A 13,750-nucleotide genomic window follows, 5' to 3' on the forward strand; every position below is an offset into this window, starting at 1 on the left:
CCACGAATGCTACTTTCTGTGCTGTTTGCGGGGGAGTTACGACCCCCCTCATCCCGGTCATCCCACTGGCAAGTAGGCAAGTTTCACACATGGGCCTTAAATTACGGGAAGAATAAAGACAGCGGTGAATGTGATGGCCAAACAGAGAAGATCCATTAGCAAATGAGTGAGTTAGAGTTCTGTTTATAGTCGTGTTATGAATGGTTTGTTTTCTTAATCATGACCCTATAACCAAATGTGCGTAAGCACTAACTGAATAATGTGCCTGCTACTGGTTGAGAACTGAGCGATGATAAATAGAGGAGGACTCCCAGACAGGGATCTGGTCAGCTGCTGGAGTCCCAGCCTATCAGCAACTCATCAGAGTGGAGCTTTTTTTTTTTTTTTTCCTCTCCTAATCTGTAAGTTTGCAGGGAGGGGGGTAGCTGGCAGCTAAGACACTATTTTTTTCTTCCTCCCAGCCTGTGTGACATACTTTTTTTTTTAGTATAGTTGACAATGTGACACTAATTATAGGTGTACAGCATAGCAATTCCACAACTCTGTACCTTGTGCTGTGCTCACCCCGAGTGTAGCTTCTGTCACCGTGCAACGCGATTACCACGGCATTGACTATACTCCCTGTGTTGTATGCCCCTATGTACTTTGCTTTCCCTTTCCTTAGGAGACATATCTAGAAAAATGATGCTATAGCTAGTGTCAAAGAGATTACTGCCTGGGTTCTCTTCTAGGAGTTCTGTGGGTTCAGGTCTCATGACATCCAAACACATACAATCATACTCATTTTATTCCTGTGACTTTTTTTCTTTTTGGCTGGGTACAGTATACTTTATTTATGGTTTGTGACAAAGTTGGGCTCCCCAAGCCCCTCCCTTTCTTCAGGGAGTCTGAGATGGAAACTGTGTAGAGGTCGGGAGATTCTCAGTGTGTTGGGGGGTGAGTTAGGGTGAGGGCTCCCCAGTAGCTGAGGACCTTTCTCTTCCTCTTGCTCTCGCGGGACCCTGGTGGTCCAGGGGCTCTTGCTCCTTGGAGGCCAAATGGACCAGAAGGTCTGCCACCTGGTTGCCATAACCAAATTCATTCTCATACCAGGAAATGAGCTTGGCACAGTGGTCATTGAGGGCAATCCCAGCCCCAGCATTGAAGGTGGAAGAGTGGGTGTCACTGTTGAAGTAGCAGGAGACAACCTGGTCCTCAGTGTAGCCCAGTATGCCCCTGAGGGGGCCCTCCAAAGCATGCTTCGCCATCTTTTTGATGATGTTGTATTTGGCAGCTTTCTCTAGGCGGCAGGTCAGATCCACAACTGACACACTGGGGATGGAAACATGGAAGCTTATGCCAGTGAGCTGCCCGTTCAGCTCGGGTGATTTTGCCTACAGCCTTGGCGGCACCAGTAGAAGCAGGGATAATGTTCTGGGCAGCCCCTCGGCCATCACACCAGAACTTCCCAGTGGCCCCGTCCACAGTCTTGTGGGTGGCAATGATGTCATGGACTGTGGTCCTCAGTCCCTCTGCCATGTCACAGATGACCGTGGCCAGAGGGGCCAAGCAGTTGGTGATGCAGGAGGCATTGCTGATAATCTTGAGCAGGTTTTTGTACTTCTCATAGTCCATGCCCATCACAAACATGGGTGCATCGGCAGAAGGGGCAGAGATGATGACCCTCTTGGCCCTACCCTTCAAGTGAGCCCCAGCTTTCTCCATGGTGGTGAAGACTTCAGTGGACTCCACAAGATACTCAGCACCAGCATCACCCCTTTTGATATTGGTGGGATCTCACTCCTGGAAGATGGGAATGGGCTTTTCATTGAGGACAAGTTTCTCGTTCTCAGCCTTGACTGTGCCATTGAATTTGCTGTGGGTGGAATCAGACTAGAACATGTAGACCATGTAGCTGAGGTCAAAGAAGGGGTCATTGATGAAGACTGTATCCACTTTGTTTGAGTTAAAAGCAGTCCTGGTGATCAGGCCCCCGTTATGGTCAAATCCGTTTACTCCAGCCTTTACCCTAGTGTCTCAGAGACACAGCTGGCACTGTACCAGAAGATGCAGCTGTCCAAAGGGGAGGAGCAGAGAGCCTCCTGTGACTTATTCCATACTGTAAGCCCGTTTCTCCCACTCTTCTTCACCCATCTTGCCCATCCCCCTGTCCCTCTCCCTTCTGACAATCATCAGTTTATTCTCTGTATTTATAGGTCTGATTCTGCTTTTTGTTTATTCATTTGTATTTTAGCTTCCACATGTAAGCGAAATCATATGGTGTTTGCTTTTGTCTGACCTCTTTCACTTAGCATAATGTCCTGTAAGTTTATCCATGTTGTTGCAAATGGCAAAAACTCAGGCCTTTTTATGGCTGCATGATATTGTAGTGTGTGTGTGTGTGTGTGTGTGTGTGTACACACATGTATGTACCACATCTTCTTCATCTATCAATGGACACTCAGCTATTGTAAATGTTTCAATGAACATGGGGCACTTGTATCTTTTTGCATTAACGTTTTCATTTTCTTTGAAAATTTCTTTGTAAATGCTCAGTAGTGAAATTATTGGATTATACTGTATTTCTGTTTTTTAATTTTTTGAGGCATCTCCGTACCATTTTCCACAGTGGTGGTACCCATTTACATTCCCACCAACAGTGTATGAGGGTTCCTTTTTCTCCACATCCTTAGCAACACTTGTTATTTCCTGTCTTTTTGATTCTAGGCATTTTGACAGGTGTAAGGTCAATATCTCATTGTGGTTTTGATTTGCGTTTCCCTGGGAATTCGTGATGATAAGCATCTTTCCATGTGTCTGTATGTCTTTGGAAAAATGTCTGTCTAGCCTCTGCCCATATTAATCAGATTATTGGTTTTTTGGGTGTGGAGTTGTAAGAAGTTCTGTATATATTTTGGGTATTAACCCCTAATTGGATATATCATTTGCAAATATCTTCTCCCATACAGTAAGTTGTCTTTTTGTTTTGTTGATAGTTTCCTTCACTGTGCAGAAACATTTTATTTTGATATAGTCCCAGTAGTGTATTTTTGCTTTGATTTCCCTTGCCTTAGAAGACCTATCAAAGCAAATACTGCTACCGCTGATGTTAAAGAAATTACTATGTTCTAGGAGTTTTATGGGGTTCAGGCTTTATGACATACAAACATATTCAAATTAAACACTTAAGTCACGCAAACAAACTTTGGAAGATATCCACCAAAGATTTGGTAATGATTCTGAAGGAAGAACCTTTTTAAATATATCTGATATTTTGAAATCTGATTTTCCTAGGAGTTATTCATGTCAAGGCTCTTTAAGTTCTTGACAGAAATATATATATATACACACACACGTGTGTGAGAGAGAATGATTAGAACAGAGTAAGTGCTAAATGTGTTTATTATTATTGTGTTACTGCAAGCTGACTCCCATCCAAGATCCTGAGAAGTCCCCCAAAGGGGAAGCTTATCATTACCATTGAGGAATTTGTGTTCTTTAGACTCGTATCCTTGGAAAAATGTTGGGAACCACCAGGAGGTCCCGAGGCTTTTTTGAACCTACCGTTTTATATTCAAACCAGTAGAACAACATCTTCTTTCTCATGATGCTGATCACAGGCCTAGCAACAAGAGTACACGTTCCCTCTGCCCCACCTTCCCCAGAGAAGTGCCCTGCCTGGTTCAGAACCATGGACAGTGTTGTGGAAGGCAGCATTCCCCTGCCAACCCAACAATCTTGGACGTGCTGATCCTGTGACACATCTTTTTTATAATCTTTGAAACTCCCCCACCTCCTGGACCATGTATGTTGTGTGGTCAAGAAAATGGGTCTCTCTTCCAAAGTCAAGACATGGGCTGTTGAGTGACTGTGGCTCTAACCCCCTGCCAACCCCACTGCTAATGGCTCAGTAGAAAGAAACCCCACTTCTTTGCATGCCTGCTGTTAGGAGCATCTGGTTTTAAGTTCAGTGTAAATGACTCTAGGAAGAAAGGAACAAAAATTATCAGATGTTTTCACCTAATCGGTGCACACATACTCAGTCTTAAAATGGGGCTTCCATATGTCCAGGGGCTCTGGGGTCCAATGATACTTGACAGGTCAAGAATAAGACGATGTGCATTGTAGAGGAGGCAGTGAGCTTTGGTTTAAGGGGTATATAGCTTATACATAATGCCTGTATGGCACTATATTCTCTATAGGTGAGTAAATGACTTTTTACCTGAAGTAGAGCCCAGAGGGTCATCATGAATGCATATCCTTCTGAACACAAACAGGTGAAAATTCTTCTTACCCCAACAGAAGGAAACCCTGCCCCTAATGAAGCCAAATTGAGTGATCCAAGAATGTCAAATACCTGGGGTTCCTTGTAATCAACAATGTAAAACACGACTTGTTTATGAGTGAGCCAATGAATTGTTCGTAGTGACACAGTTCAGTTGGATGCCCTGTTCTCCACATCCTGTGCTCAGAAGGGCCCTAGCAATCTCACCTCCCATTTTTGTAAAAACAAGGAAATAGAAGCATAGATGTTCAAGGACATGTGTAGCATCAGCAGCTCCTAGCCAGTGTCCCACCTTCCATGAGAAAAAATGTGCATTCTTGGTGTAGACACTGCTGTCTTACATAGTTAAAGTTTATGTTATGGACAGAAGTGCCAGGGAAGCAGTGGTGGTCAGGCGAGCTGGCTGGCACTAAAAAGCTTAATTGATATTTGGTTTATTTCAAGATGCCCTGAATGTGAGCTACGGTTGGAAAAAAGGTCAGACAATGCTTTCTAAGGAAGACCCCAGTGAAAAAGTTGAGTCTGGACCAAGTCCAAACTCTGGACTCTCTTGGCAGAGGAGTGTGGACAGCCATTGCGGACACTTACCAGTACATTCTCCGTGTTTGCCATGATAATTCTGGCAACCACCGTGCGTGTTGCTATGCACCCCCACTGTGTTTCACTATGACCTTGCCCACGAGGACTGAGGACTGGACTCCAAAGCATCTGGAGTCTCAAGAGCCAGGTCACAACATGGAAACCAATTAAGTGGAAATTTGGTAAGCAAGCCGGGAATGTCTGTGCTAATGAGCCAAATCATCTCCTATGAAGAGAAACAAACCCTCAAGATGAGTCATAACAGGAGAGTAAACAAAGATAAACCTTGGCGACCCCCCCACCCAACTTTCCTTTTCAGTACGGGATCGGTTTTTACCCCCTATCAGTGGAATGTTAATGACTCACATCCATCCACACACGGTCCTGTTGCAACAACAAACACTGGCAGCCACTATCGGCCACTTGACATGTTTGCTGGCCTTTCTCATTTTCATTGGCTCACTCTTATCCCTCAGCCTTAACGAAGAGTTGTAGATGTTTGCATTCCTAGCCAAAGAGAGAAAAAGTAGAGGTCTTTCTGAAGAAAAATTTTTGTCCTTGTTCCCTTTCCTTAGCAACATGGTTCCATGAAGAAGAGCAGTTGTGCTCTGCAAAGTAAATTAGAAGAAGAAACACAAAGGTTTCTCGAGCACCAGGATAAGGCGAGCACCATGCTTGAGCAGGACTCGCACGGTCTCCTCAGTCTCCCCTCAACCCTATCAAATAGAGCTTCCTGTTGTGCCCGTGTTGCAGATGAGGAAACTGAGGCTCAGTGATATTAGCTAGTCCAAGGCACAGCTGGAAAGTGGCAGAGTCAGGATTTGAACTCCGAAAGCCTGACACCTCAGCCTCTTTACTCCTGCCTCCCTCCAGAGCGGATTTTTCAAGGCCTGCAGAGGAGCAGTGTAGAGCCAGCCCAATTGTTAAGGTAATATTTTCCCAAAGGATCATTTTTCCTACTATTTAATTAATTTTCGCCAAACTCAAAGATTACCTTGGCCTTCTAACCTGAAATTGTGTCCAAGATAGGCTTCCTGGAGGGTCTGTGTTGACAGCCCAAATGAACTACTGCTCAGAGAATCAGACACCGTGAGTTTTCTGGGCTCAGAAACTCCGAACACAGTAGCTCTGAGAAGATCTCAAAAGACATGGGCGGAGGAGAATCTTAACAGCCCAGTTTTGGAAATGATACCATTTATGGACAAATTGAAGCTCAGGGCCCTTCTTGGGAAGATCTATTATATTGATTCCCGAATAATTGGTCTTTAAATAAAACATAGCTGTTATTCGCATGACTACAATACCAGCTCGAAAACTTGAGAAACAAACGTGTGGCTCATGGAGGCCAGCAGGCCGGTCGCGATAGCTGTGCTGCTTTTTCTTGGGGAACTTGTAGTTCTGCTTCATCTTCCCACCCTTCTTTTCCTTGAGCCCCCCACACATTTTGCCCTTGTTCACATATCACTTTACACTACTTTATATCCTCTTTGGAGAAAACTATGACATGCATACATTTAAAAAGTAAAATAAATATCCGAACTTCCTGCTTCTCAGCTTTGCAAACATTAAAACCATGTGTATCTGACCCTGGCCCCCTGGTTATTGTAATTCCAGGTGTCATCCAGAAGTACCCTTGAGCTAGGATCAGGAGGGTCAGAAATTGAAATTATAGAAATTTATCAACAGCCACTGAAAAGCCTAGGGAGCTGTGGCCAAAACAACTTAAAATGTATCTACTAAAATAGTAGATGGCTTGTCCCTTGTGTTTCAGTGATTGAAAACCAAAAGGCATTCTATGTCGTGGCAAGGGTGCTCCGGGGTAAGGATTAAGTGTGTGTTCTTTAAAGTCAACAGATGCCACTTAGATTAGGGCTGCAACATTTTTTTTTTTAAGAAAAAAAAAAAAAAAAAACATGCCTGAATTCCCCAAGGGAAGTCTGTATTACATAGCAAACAAAGCCCCAGCCAGAAGCTACCCTTACACGCACAGGGCTTCAACCTCAGCATCTGAGCCAACTGAAAATGTCACCCGTGGCTTTCCAAGTTAGACGAGCCCTTCAGGTCGCTGGTCTTGGCTGCGCTGAAGGCTGAGCTTCGGGAAAACAAAGTAGCAGATCAAAGCCGTGAGAGCGCTGCTCTCAAGTCGACTTCGTGGGAGGGCCATGTGTCTGTGGAGGAGCCAAGCAAGGGGAGCTCCCCCCAAAGTCCGGGCATGGTAATCACTTATTAAGTGCCACTGGATACTGTACTACCTAGCAGCAGTCTGCTAGACGGTGTGCAAGGTGCAGAAGTGCTCCCTCATTGATCTCATAGATCTGGGATAAGCAAGTGGGGTGACATGGGTGGGGAAGTTCTTTGAAAGGATAATAAAGCAACAGCCTCATGCCAGGTGGTGGTCATACTGCTGTTCTTGGGATGGTTTCTAGCGTCCCAGAGCTCCCAGCTGCGGCCAGCCGTGGAGGTCAAGAGGGCCATTCAAGTCCCTTGTGCCTTGTGCAGCCAGCCCACGGTGGTCCTAGCGTGGCACACAGGCTACCCCAGAGCAGGAGGGGTTTTCCCCCTCCTCGCTTCCTGAAACGGTGTGGATGGCAGAAGCATGCATGGTTGGAGCCAGTCAGACCTGGGACTGGATTTCAGCTCTGAGCCTCCGTTTCTTTACCTGTAACTCAGGCCTCATAAGTTTTCAAGAGGAGGCTCTTTCACGTAGGTGTCGCCTGGTCCTCCCCCACTTTTTTTTTTTTTTTCCTCTCAAAGGATAGCCTTTGCCAACGTGCAGGGTAGCCAGGGCTATCTTATCTACCACCTCCAGACTCACAGGCTTGCTTCTGCCCCCAGCAGCTCCCACTGGCTCCGTGCTCAGCCCACCCGGAAGACCACTGCCCTCCGTGTCCCTGATGGAACCGCACGCTGGCCACCTGTCCCCCACCTGCCACCAGACTCCACGTACCTGACTAGGGTGTTGTTGACTGATGCCAGGGTTGGGCAGTCCTAGAAAGAAAGCCTCAGAAGGAAGAATCCAGCTGAACTTTGGCCAAGAGCCAGACAGGAAAGGTGCTTCATTATCTGCGTTTTACTTTCCCTCCTGACTGAACTGGTGCGTCCCTTCAAATTCTCCCTGGTTCCTATACCCGTGTCACTCTTCGGCTCTCTTCCACTGAAAAACCCCACCCTCTGCTTCAAGAAAATGATGCACTCTCCAAAGAAGTCTCACTTCCCCCGTCTCCCTGAGTCTTCTGTCATCAGGGGGTGCCCTGGCTTCAGCGTGGAAGAGCAGAGCCCTGCTGTCTGCCCTGCCTGGGCTGGGAGGCAGGTGGGACCCAGGGCAGGTGATGGAGAGGAGATGAGTGCTTGTGTTCTCGCTCCTTCACCCCTCCAGTGAGGCCCGTGAACCTCTGCTGCTTACCAGGGAGCTTGTTCTTTAAGCACCTCTCCTGATAATACTGATTTTTTCCTCATCCACAGCACGTCCGTATCTCATCCAGCAGAAAGGATGCTGTTCCTAGGAGTAGGTCCCTGGGAAGGGGGATCCCCATATGGGCTGAGGAGCTTTGGGCTCTCTCCTGCCCTGGGCTGCCAGAATCACACAAGGACACCCCCTCTGCCTGTCTCAGAGGGGACATCACCATCCCCACACGTTCTTTAGTCCCATCTCTGTGGTGGATGATTTCAGGGCAGGGGAGTTTCTAGCTCTTACAGCCATAGCTCCTCTGGCTGCCAGAAGCAGAACTCTACCTCAGGGGAGAATGGGAATAAGTTATAAGGCTACAGAGGAACCACCAAACCCAAGAACAAAATGACGTATGCGTGAGCCTTGCATGATCAAGATTGGAAAGTCAAAGGCTAACGTTATTTTCTCTGTCTCATGAAACGTCTGTTCACTCTCATTCGGGTTTCAGTCCACTCATTTTGCCTCTTTCGTTTGACTGTCTTCACAGCACCCCCACAAAGGGCTACCCCGACCTTAGAGTCCGTGGATACTCCGCTCTGCACCCCACAGCTGACTGCTGACATGGATCTCTTGTTTCTGAGTTGAAACTCCTGCCCAAATTTGGCCCAGCCCAGTTTATGGTCACTCTGCAAAGCCAGTGTCCACTGGTGAGGGCAGCGAGGGGTTCTGAACTGTGATGCACTGGGGGCCCCTTGCAGGAGCTAGGACAAGGTCAAATTCCCAGAATTAGAATGTAATAATGTTTGTCGTGACGATGGTGGTGATGACCAACTGTCATAAATTTGAAGATATGGGGGTATCTTCCGCTCACTTGTGTCTGGGCAGCTGTGGGGATATTTTTGTAACATCTGAGAGCACTCTACTTGCAAACGTGCCAGCATCACAATGTGCGTCACGGGTTTGAGCTGCTTGGGAAAAAGTCCCGGGGACACAGTAAAGCAATAGTTCGGCGTACACAGTTGAATTTTAACTCCGTAGAACAAAAAGGTGGTGGGTGGTGGCGAATCCGAGATCTTCAGCATTCCTGGAGCAGAAGTCAGAAGTCAGCTCTTGGTACTCAGGGTACTAATTTACAGGTGCTGCGTCACCAGGGGTGCCTGGGTGGTTCGGTTGGGCATCCGACTCCTGATTTTGGCTCAGGTCATGATCTCAGGGTCATGAGATCGAGCCCCCTGTTTGTCTCCGCGCTCAGTGGGGAGTCTGCTTGAGATCCTCTCCCTCCGCCCTTCCCCCCCCCCCAAAAATAAATAGCTATTAAAAAAGCCCCATCACCAGTGTTCCCGTGGTACAAAGGATGTTTTGCGGTAAAGCACAGGAATTGGTGACGCTCAGCTAATGGATTCTGAGGAGTCAGACTTCATATGTGAGGATGTTTTAAGACCATCTTAACCAATCTCTTATCCTTTGTTTATCTCCACACACATGACATGTGACAATCTGTGTCTAATTAGGATGAAAAGAACTATCTTAGCAAGCATAAAATTTCAGTGATAAAACATTGTGTCGGATTTTAATTGGCAACTTAGAAAACCATTTGTTGCATGAAATAATGGCGCATCTTACAATTGATAATGCCTTGCATTCAGTGAAATACGGTAACGTCGTGAACAGCAGGGGGTGCAGAACTCCAACCAGCAGAAGCTTAGAGGAGGGTAGGGGTCCGGTTGTGCGGGGAGAAATCTTGGGAACTTGTCTTGTGGCAGGGTTTGCACAGCAAACATATCTTCACATAAATTGCACATGACCAGTCCGTAAATACAGCAATGTTCTTGAGGAATCCCCATATTCGTGCTTCATATAAGCGTGCCAAAACGTCAGCCATCTGGGTCTGCGAAGAACACCAGGAGTGACGGGGCGTGCCGTGATGTGAAGGGAGGGGACAGAAGCAGGCCCGTGTAGCTCCAGCCCCGGGAACGAGGGAGGACCTTCATTAGGGGAGGAAGCCAGGGATTTGATCACATAGGACTCTATGGACCAGAGCAGGGAGTTTGAATTTTTATTCTGTGTACAGTGGGATGCCAGTGGCGCAGTCTGAGCAGAGGGACTACTGACATTTTTTAAAGGTCATCCTGGTTATTAGGAAAACAATGTCCTACAGGTAGTAAAGAAAGAAAGCAGAGAGCAGAGGTTGTTGAGGGTTTGAGACTAAAGATGGGGTGGGGGGCAGGGTGTTGGAGCAAAGATGGAGAAAATATAATTAAATCCTAATAAGTATGTCACACTGTGCACACAGTATGGCAAATGACCCCAGCATTCCCTGCCATTCACCCAGCAGCGAGAACCGACGGTCACTCAGAATACTTGGTTGTCCCTTCACAGCACAGGTGCCGTTGCTCCCCAGGTGTTTCTGTCTGTCTTGCCCAAGAAGTCCGCGGTGACAGAGGCTCACATTTCACAGCATCAGCTCCAGCAGCGCGGTGGCCTGGGGTTTGGGTTCATGGACTTTTCTGTTGCCTCTCCTGCCTCTGGCAGCCCAGCACCCTTGAACAGCATGGTTCACACAGTGACTCCCTTCCCCCACCTGCCCCCTTAGAAAATCACCATTCCACTGCTTGGAAAACAAGTAGGGGCACTGAAACAATTATTTCTTTTCTCACCCAGCTCATTAACAATGACATTCAGTAAATCAACCCTATCTAAGAATATGTTCAGAGCAAAGGAACCATCTGGATTCCCTAAAGGTCGTTAGAAAGTATACATGAAAGAGTTTTTCCTAATCCCCTTCTATATGAATCTGGCTTGTTTCCACTGGGTACTGAAGTTCCTCCTTTGTGTGGTGTGCTTCTGCAAACCTAAGAAATGTGCTAGATTCCAAATGTGTCCAAAATCACATGGTTTCAGTGTGTGCCCATGAGGGGTTCTGGGTAAGGACCGAGTTCTTTGTTTTTCCTTTTTCATCCCCTTATATTAATTACATTCACAATTTAAACTGTTAGCATTTTCTTGGTATTTACCATGCATCTATGAATGCACAACAATAAAAATAAAATTGCTGGATTTTGCTATATGTATTAAATGATAGCAAATAATTTATAGATAAGATCATTAAAATTCTTGATCATACTAGATTACTATCCATTGCAGCTACTGCGATGTGCATATAATTTTTCATTCATGTGTGCATCTTTACATAGATAACCTTTTGATTAGCTTTTGATTTTGACCTTAAGCAATGCCCGAAAGGAAGCTAACTGTTGATAATGTGGGCACGACAGGCATTTGCCTACATGGCCAATTTCTCACAGAGTCTGCTGAGGATACAAGACAGTTTGGGATCCTCAGAAGCACTGATTATAGGTTTGGTTGTTTGGAAAAACTGTGGTCTGGAAGCTTATTTCTGCTTTTTCTTAGACCTAGCATGGTGGAACAAAATTGCTGGCTTTAAGAGACAAGGATAATGAGAATGGGGACCACGTGATGTGACCCAGCAACCAACTGTCCATGTCTGGGCTGCAGAAATGACACTCCCTGGCCTCGAGTAGAAGTTGTGTGACGGTGCTGTTCGCTGTTTATATGGTTAAGAGGCTAATTTTATGCCTGTCCTGTACTAAGTGCTTCACATAAGCTAGCTAGCTCTTCTCACCTCCGCAGTGACTCTATGAGGAGAGTGTCAAATTGCCATTTAATAGATGCAAAACCTGAGTCACAAAGAGGAGGTAGGGAGCTTGTCCCAGGTCCCAAGAATAATAGTGAATGGGCTTGAACTCTGACTCACATCTGTCTGACGCCAAAGATCAAGCTCTTAATTACTGTGCTGCAATATCTTCCGTGACCCAGAGAAACATGAACTCCCACCACATGTGGCTTGTACATTAATCTGGAAAATAAGAATATAGGGACAGATGCACAGGGTTATGGTCAGGTATATACTTAGTACTGATCGCCAAGAAAGTATTCACTGCATGTAAGATCTGTAGGATTTTTGACAAATGCTTTCAGTTCAGTTGGACTCGTGGCAGATTCGCATACAGAATGTAGGTGACTGTTCTCATCAGGTCATAAAGGGACGAGCGTGAGTACTGCATGAGGGGAGGACCGCAAAGGAAGCAGCTTGGCCACAGCAAGGTTCTCCTTTGACAGATGATGTGGAATAAGGTTGGAAGAGGAAGATGGAGCTGGAACGTGAAGACCATCAGCAGCCCATGGGGGGGGGGGGAGCATGGATCTGACAAGGCCTGCAGCAGAAAGGGTCCTTGAGTTTTTTAACATGGGCGTGGCGTAAGGAAGGCAGTATTGCTTGGCTATGGCAAACTTGGAAGACCTGGGAACCCGGCATTGTGGAAACCAGCTCAGAGCCTGTTAGCCGTTACCCAGTGTAGACGGATGTGGCTTTGACATAAGTGGGGGCAGTTGTTGAAATGAAGAGAAGGAGTGAATGGAAACACAGTGTCTTTATTAAAACCAACAGCCTTGCTGTTTGGGCAAAAGGAATGAATTGGAGAGGGGCGCCTGGGTGGCACAGCGGTTAAGCGTCTGCCTTCAGCTCAGGGCGTGATCCCGGCGTTCTGGGATCGAGCCCCACATCAGGCTCCTCTGCTGTGAGCCTGCTTCTTCCTCTCCCACTCCCCCTGCTTGTGTTCCCTCTCTGGCTGGCTGTCTCTATCTCTGTCGAATAAATAAATAAAATCTTTAAAAAAAATAAAAAAAAATAAAAAAAAAAATAAAAAAAAAAAAAGGAATGAATTGGAGAGTTTAAACCTGTCTGGGTTAGAGAAATGAGATGAGGAATTCCAAAGGGATGTTGGTTTTGGAAAGATGATATGGTTGATTTTCAAATTTTTGACTCTGAACAGTTGAGCTATCTGGGTGAAGATTTCCCAGGATCGTTGGTAAGTGGGGCTGGAGCTGGAGTGAGAGGTTGGGCTAACGATGCAGATGTGGGGATCTCTGTTGCAGTGAAAGCCACGATGAAGGCTGGGGATGGAGACAGAAGAAACAAAGGAGGGGGGGCAAAGAGAGTTTGAGTCAGAGAAACGTCAGCCAAAAAGGACCCGGTATAGAAGAAGGAAGCCCAACCTCTCTTATTTCGGGGGGGAGTAATGGCCCCTTCCTTTATGGGAAGGGAAGACTTAGGTTGATACTTTCCAGCTTTTTCATCCCAGAAGTAAGTGATCATTGGGACGTTGTGTCTCATGCTGGTAGCTTTTGTCCACCCCTCCAGATACACTGTCCACCCTGTGACCTCCTGCTCTGTGCCCAGGGGCTGGCCCTTGTGTGGCCCATGTCTGCGGGCCTCCCACCCCCTCTGGCTCCCTGTTGGGTATAACCAGTGGGAGACCCCGGGGGAGATGGGAGGGATGGAGGAAAGAGGTTTGAGGTCGGGACATTAATTCCTCTGCTCCCTTCTGCCTCAGCCTGCTGCTCGCCTGCCACTGAAGCTCACTGCCCCACCCCGGGGCCCCCTTAGCACACACTCTCCCCCTGCACTCAGTTCCTTGCCCTCTTTTCATCCCTTTGGG

General features: G+C 46.7%; 2 protein-coding genes across 2 annotated transcripts in view; one reads left to right on the plus strand and one right to left on the minus strand.

Moving 5' to 3' along the window:
- The window catches only part of CCBE1 (collagen and calcium binding EGF domains 1), a 226,127-nt gene that overhangs the window by 152,501 nt on the left and 59,876 nt on the right, over positions 1 to 13,750 (plus strand). The gene's annotated exons all lie outside the window — the stretch shown is intronic.
- Positions 83 to 2,163, minus strand: LOC121103244 (glyceraldehyde-3-phosphate dehydrogenase-like). The gene is given in 2 exon segments (XM_040632464.1): positions 83 to 1,365; positions 1,367 to 2,163. Coding segments are annotated over 2 exon segments (762 nt in total). The 5' UTR covers positions 1,705 to 2,163; the 3' UTR covers positions 83 to 941.

The sequence above is a fragment of the Ursus maritimus genome, unplaced genomic scaffold (genome assembly GCF_017311325.1).
Source record: "Ursus maritimus isolate PB19 unplaced genomic scaffold, ASM1731132v1 scaffold_18, whole genome shotgun sequence".
Lineage (NCBI taxonomy): Eukaryota > Metazoa > Chordata > Mammalia > Carnivora > Ursidae > Ursus > Ursus maritimus.